General features: G+C 26.5%; 1 protein-coding gene across 1 annotated transcript; it reads left to right on the top strand.

The window, feature by feature from the left end:
- Positions 1 to 4,591: 4,591 nt before the first annotated feature.
- Positions 4,592 to 5,384, top strand: LOC107889080 (histone H2B-like). The gene has a single exon (XM_016813382.2). The coding sequence runs from the start codon at positions 4,782 to 4,784 to the stop codon at positions 5,205 to 5,207; it is 426 nt and encodes a 141-aa protein (XP_016668871.2). The 5' UTR covers positions 4,592 to 4,781; the 3' UTR covers positions 5,208 to 5,384.
- The last annotated feature ends 981 nt before the right edge of the window (positions 5,385 to 6,365 follow it).

Raw genomic sequence — 6,365 nt, 5'->3', positions numbered from 1 at the left:
AAAGTAATTAACAATGACACGAATTCAAATATTGTATTGTAATGATAAAAGAAATTATAATTAAGGTTTAGGACTTAAAGGTTTAAATCTTACACAATATTTAGTAAGAAGGAATGAAATATTCAATATCCTTCTATACAATGCAATTATTTGGTTCAATAAAATTTTATCACACACATTAAACTATTTCATGCTTATCACGTGAAATTGTCTAATAAGCATTCAACACTCAACCATAAACATGGCAAAAGTAATTATATTCACAAAATACCCCTTCACAATTTGTTAAATTACATGGTATTGTTTTCACAAATTCAGTAAACACAACAATTAACTATCAATATGGGTAAATTTCTAAGATGAAAAACTCAGCTAAATTAGTAAAATATGTCTATTTAGCCAAATAGGTAGTTGTTTGTTTTTAAATTTAGAGAAATAGGTCATTTTTACATTATCTCTTCAAAAACAACTTATTTCAATTCCTTTCTCTTTAAGTTTAGCTGGGCGTGTTTTCTACACAGTTGACAGGAAAGCACGTTCAGCTAAACGCGCTTTTTATTTAAGTCGCATTTTCTAATTTTTTAATATAATTAATTTTTTTGGTTAGATGCTTAAATGTTAGTAGTTTTTGTCCTTGAGTCCTAGGATCGATTCCTCTTTCACTCACATTTGTATTTTTTTATTTCATGTTGGTTTAAACTTTTTTATTTTTAATTAACATTTTTAACATATCAACTCATTAGGTTAAATGGTTAAATAATAATGATTTCATCCTTGAATCCTAGGTTCAATTCCACTTCTAATTTGTATTTCATGTTGTTTCAAGTCTTTTTTTTTAATTAATAAATATATTGTTTTCATTTTTTATTTTTAACTCATATTTTTAATTAATAACTATTTTATTTATAAAATCAAATAATTATTATAAATATCATTATTTTTAGTAAATATAATTTTTATACGTGTAATATTTATTTTTCAATCTATATCATGAGTGTAGTAAATTTTAGTATTATATATTTTTGTATGTGTATTTAAAATATTTTACATATAAAAATATTTGAAATATTTTACATATAAAAATAACAATTATATTTGAAATAATTATTTCATTTTATAATATTAGAAATCACCAAACCCACAATATACATGGAGAAAATAAATATTTGACATATAAATATTATATATAAAGAAAAATATATCAAAAAAATTAGTTTATTTATATTATATATATAAAGGAGTTATTAATTTCAAATATTTTTAATGTAATGGTATATGTAAAATATATATTTTAATATATAATTACATATTTATTATTTGATTTTATGAATAAAGGAGTTATTAATTTAAAAAAAACTTGAGATAACATGTATGAATGTGTTTAGAAGAGGAATTGATTTTGGGACTCAAGGATCAAATCATTATTATTTTTCCATTTAATCAAGAGAACTAATCTATTAAAAACATTAATTAAGAATAATAAAAAGCTTTAAATAACATAAAATAAAAGATACAAATGTGAGTGGGAGAAAAATTAAACATGAGACTCAATGATAAAACCACTAACATTTAACCATCTAACCAAAGAAACTAATTATATTTAAAAAGTCAAAAAATGTGGCTTAAGCTGGACGCGCTTTCCTACCAACCATATACAAAACTTGTCTAACTGAATCTGCTTTCACACACTCTCTAAAAATGGCCTATTTTGTCAATTAATTTTTTTTCAACATATTTTATCAATTTAGCCGAAAAACTCATTTGTCGTTAGTCATAGATGGTGGCACCATCCCTAGGGTTTGCAAATATGCATTGGATGCTTAGATGCCTGAATGAGAGGCATGCTTAAATGTTAGAGAGAGAGATCGTGAGGCACAAAGATGAATACTTTCGGGTTTTCATGTTGGTTGGGTAAAAGAGAAAGGATAAATCAACAAAGTGAAGAAAAAAAAAGTAAATAAAAATTTTGCTAGAAAATGAGAAGAGAGAGAAGTAGGGAAGAAAGAATCAAGAAATAGACAAAAATATCCAAAGATGGTCTAAGATGAAAAACTATCAATATGGGTAAATTTCTAAGATGAAACACTCAACTGTTGTTAGTAAAAAATGGTGGCACCATCTTTAGGGTATGCATATGTAGGTTCTATCTTAAATCCGATCAAAATTAAAATCAATGATAAAATATGTGTTTGGATTTAAGTATAACATTAAAGATGAATTGAAGAATAATAAAAGAAATTGCCATTAAGAGTATTAAATTAAAACTTGTATAAAATACAAAAAAAAATTCAATTATTTAAGCATTATGAAATTAATAAATAATTGAAATTTACTATAATTTTTTAATGGGAATGAAGCTAAAAAAACTTGTTACACCAAAATTCAAACTCATTCTTACACAAAATTGAGGTTTAATTTACAAATTCACTTGTGTAATAATGTAACGTGTGGGTATATGAATTTGAACTTTCTAACCTTATCCTATTTATTTTAGTATTTTATTAAAGTTTGAAATTATTTTATAAGTTTATCACCTTGATTCTATTTTATCAAAAAAATGATAAGGATTCCTTCTCTCTCTCTCTCTCTTTTGTCCATTACTTAGTATATTATACTTATTTTGACTTTTTTATATTTATTGAGAGAATAGAATGACAATAATGGCAATGTATCGTAAAAAAAAATAGAACATATAGATTTTACGTGACAACCCTTTCGAGAAAAAATCATGAGCAGAGAAAAAGAAAATTTACTATGTCAAATTCGAATAATTACAAATAGTATAGACTATGTCTATTTATAGGTTTAGAAAACCATATTCTAATCAACATCTAATTGAAGTAATACAGTAAGATTGAAACACCTCATTCAAATTAGTATCAAACAGAGGAAGAAAACTTCTATACGGTTGCTTCTTGTGCAGCTTGTACTGTACCGAGGGTGTTGCCCGATTGCAACCCCAATCCAGTATCTTGCTTATTGGGGATTCACGACGGGATGCGGCTCTCAACCTTTGCCCTCATGGATCCCCCTATTTTGAATAAGAATATAGGTCACAACTCTAACACTTATTATATAATAGAATAAGTAAATCGAAAAAATAAAGGGTTCTGACAAATCTGAAAAAATGAAATTAAGAATAGAAATATTTAACGAACGAGTCTTAGAATTGTTATTATTTTTCAACACAAGAAAAAGAATTTTACACCTCTTGACGTAGAATAGCCCTGTAATTATTTGTTCCCCTCATTTATCCTTCTTTCTTATTCTCCACTTATTTTATGTTTAATATCTAATAAAATAAAATTTAAAAAATAAAACACACTCTATAACATTTATATCTCACACTACAACAGAAATATAATTGCACCCCTCCAATTTAGATTGAAAAAAAGAGGTAAAATACAATATACATATTTTGTATAAAATAGGAGGTTGCTCAAAGCCTTTCTTAGCCAAACTATGTATCACATCGTTGGCTGCAAACCACCACCCGCCATTGTCTATCCTTTAAAAAGTAACTCTTTAAATGCCGATATGTACAACAAGAACTATGAATCATTATTGATTTTGTTCAGCATTTAGAAGGGCTTTTCTTTTGAATAATTAAGTTTCAGTAAGTTATCATACCATCTATATTTCTATGTGCAGGCAATTTGGTGTGTTTTCGTTTCAAAAGGATTGGAGTTTGATATATACAAATGTTTGAAGGAAAGAATCATGCGTCTTCATGTTAAATTATAGAAATAATTACGTATGTATAATTTTAAATTATGTTTTGCTTACTAAACTTTAATTATTCATTCAAAATAAAAAATACAGTATGATAACGAAAATATAATATAAATCATACATAAATAGTCATTTATGTAATATTAAAAATGGGAATTTTTTTATACAAAAAAATTAAGATTTTTAAACCTAATACTATAATATCATTATTTTTTTTAAAATATACAAAAAAACATTTCAAAAAAACAACATAAAAACTTTATAACATACCCAATCACTCATAATATAATAAGTAATTTTAATAAATAAAAAACAAGAACAACTGTTGAATTTTGTTAGGGCTATGTTTTCAAAAAAATAGTAGTTTCTCCAAAAATATCATTCTTGTTATTCTACTTTAATTTTTTTTTAATGATCTATTGCTTCAATTCTATTGTATCTATCCGTTAAACCCGTTGTTGCTTTGAAGAAAAAAAATACTTGGAAGAGTATATCTTATTTTCCCTATATATTATTCCTAACTTATATTTATTATAATACAAATTATAAAAAAATTAAATATTTATATATATATATTACTTCCTCAATTATTATAATATTTTTGTAATGGTAGGAATTTTGAAAAAAAATATTGTAAACATAATTCAGGGTTTATTCGGTACCAACTGTAGGAGCAGCAATAACTGAATTATTACGCCACGTGGAGAAACACAACTGGATTCTCACAATTAGATCCCCGTAAGAATTCGCCCGCGAAACATACGGGTTGGGCAAAATTTTAAAAAACGCAGTCGAAACAAAATCCCCCGCTTTAAATTACAAATAAAGTAACTTCTTATAGATTAAAGACGAACGGGAAGCGATCCTCTCCGTCCAATTCCACCCTGTCAAATCCAACGACCCATACTTCCCACGTCACCGATCCTCGCACACGAAAACTAACCAATCGAATCTCTCCCTTCTCCCGTATATATTCATATTCACCCTTCACTTCTCTCATTCACCACTGACTGCACTTTCTAATCTTTAGAAATCACAACTAGTTTCCAATGGCACCCAAAGCCGAGAAGAAGCCAGCAGAGAAAAAGCCAGCCGAGGAGAAAAAAGCCGAGAAAGCCCCAGCTGAGAAAAAACCAAGAGCCGAGAAGAAGCTCCCTAAAGAAGCGGGGGACAAGAAGAAGAAGCGAAGCAAGAAGAGCATCGAAACCTACAAGATCTACATCTTCAAGGTGCTGAAGCAAGTCCATCCTGATATCGGCATTTCCGGCAAAGCCATGGGTATTATGAACAGCTTCATCAACGACATCTTCGAGAAGCTGGCTCAAGAATCTTCGAGGCTCGCACGCTATAACAAGAAGCCCACCATCACCTCCCGTGAGATCCAGACTGCCGTAAGATTGGTCCTGCCTGGGGAGTTGGCCAAGCACGCTGTTTCCGAAGGGACTAAGGCTGTTACTAAGTTCACTAGTTCTTAGTTTCCGTAAGTCTAAAATGTCAAAGAATTGTAGTTTTGTATAATTTATTTTATTTGAGAGTTGCATTTAGTTAGTTTAAGATATATTTTTCATGCCTTTTTGATTAGTAGAAAAGGTTGGTCTCAAAGAAATGAAAGGTGGATTTTATTATTAATATTAAAAACCATTTGGGCCTTACATTAGTGGATTTCCAAGTTAAGATATTTAAAAAAAAATGAAATTTATGATATTTTTATTTTTGTTATATAATAAATAGACAAAGAGTAAAGAATAAAAAGAGTGTATTTTATTAATTAATTGAAATTATTTATAATCTTTTTTTTAAAGTTTATATTTATAGATATAAAAAGTATAACATTTAATTATTATTAGAATTTAAAGTTTATTAAAATTTATTTTGATATTGATGAATATCTATTTAATAAAATATTCATAATACTTTTCATAAAATGTCTATTGGTAGATAATATGTTTGATGAATATCTATTTAATAAAATATTCATAATATTTTTCATAAAATGTTTATTTGTAGATAATATGTTTTGTTAAAACTTTATTAAGATAAAAACTTTGTGAGAAAAAAATTCCTATTGAAGAAAAAATAATATACATATTTATACTATGCATAACATGTTTCGATAAAAACTTTATCAGGAAAATTTAATGAGATAAAACATTAGTTAAGGGAAAAATAGTACAATGCGCATTTACTTTCTTTCATAAAAACATTACATATTTTCTCATATTCTATGTATTTAATCTTGAATACTAGTTTTTCAAATACCTATTTGAATATATTTGTTAAACATTTATATCACAATTCTTTTGAAAGTTATGAGTAAGGAAAAATTTAGAGAAAATATATCTTAATCTCTTCAGAAGTTTCAACAATAATAATAGCAAATTTTAATCATAATTCTTCTATAAAAATACAAATAAGTATTTTGGATAATTTTATAATCATCCTTTAACTACTATTCATTATGTCAAATTTACCACATGTTCAAATTATTTCAATTCGTATAAATGAACAATTTCCTAACAATTTCAATATACTTCTGGCATTCTAAATCCTTCAAGGATTTTAATATAAATTTTACTATATAGTGATTTATAAAAGGTTGTACCAATCATTAGATACAAGTTAATTTTTTTATA

This window comes from Gossypium hirsutum, chromosome A09, assembly GCF_007990345.1.
Source record: "Gossypium hirsutum isolate 1008001.06 chromosome A09, Gossypium_hirsutum_v2.1, whole genome shotgun sequence".
Classification (NCBI taxonomy): domain Eukaryota; kingdom Viridiplantae; phylum Streptophyta; class Magnoliopsida; order Malvales; family Malvaceae; genus Gossypium; species Gossypium hirsutum.
This window is presented reverse-complemented; position numbering and strand designations above follow the sequence as displayed.

Excerpts from the sequence above, each read along its gene's own strand:
- LOC107889080 (XM_016813382.2), top strand. The coding sequence starts at position 4,782 with ATGGCACCCAAAGCCGAGAAGAAGCCAGCAGAGAAAAAGCCAGCCGAG.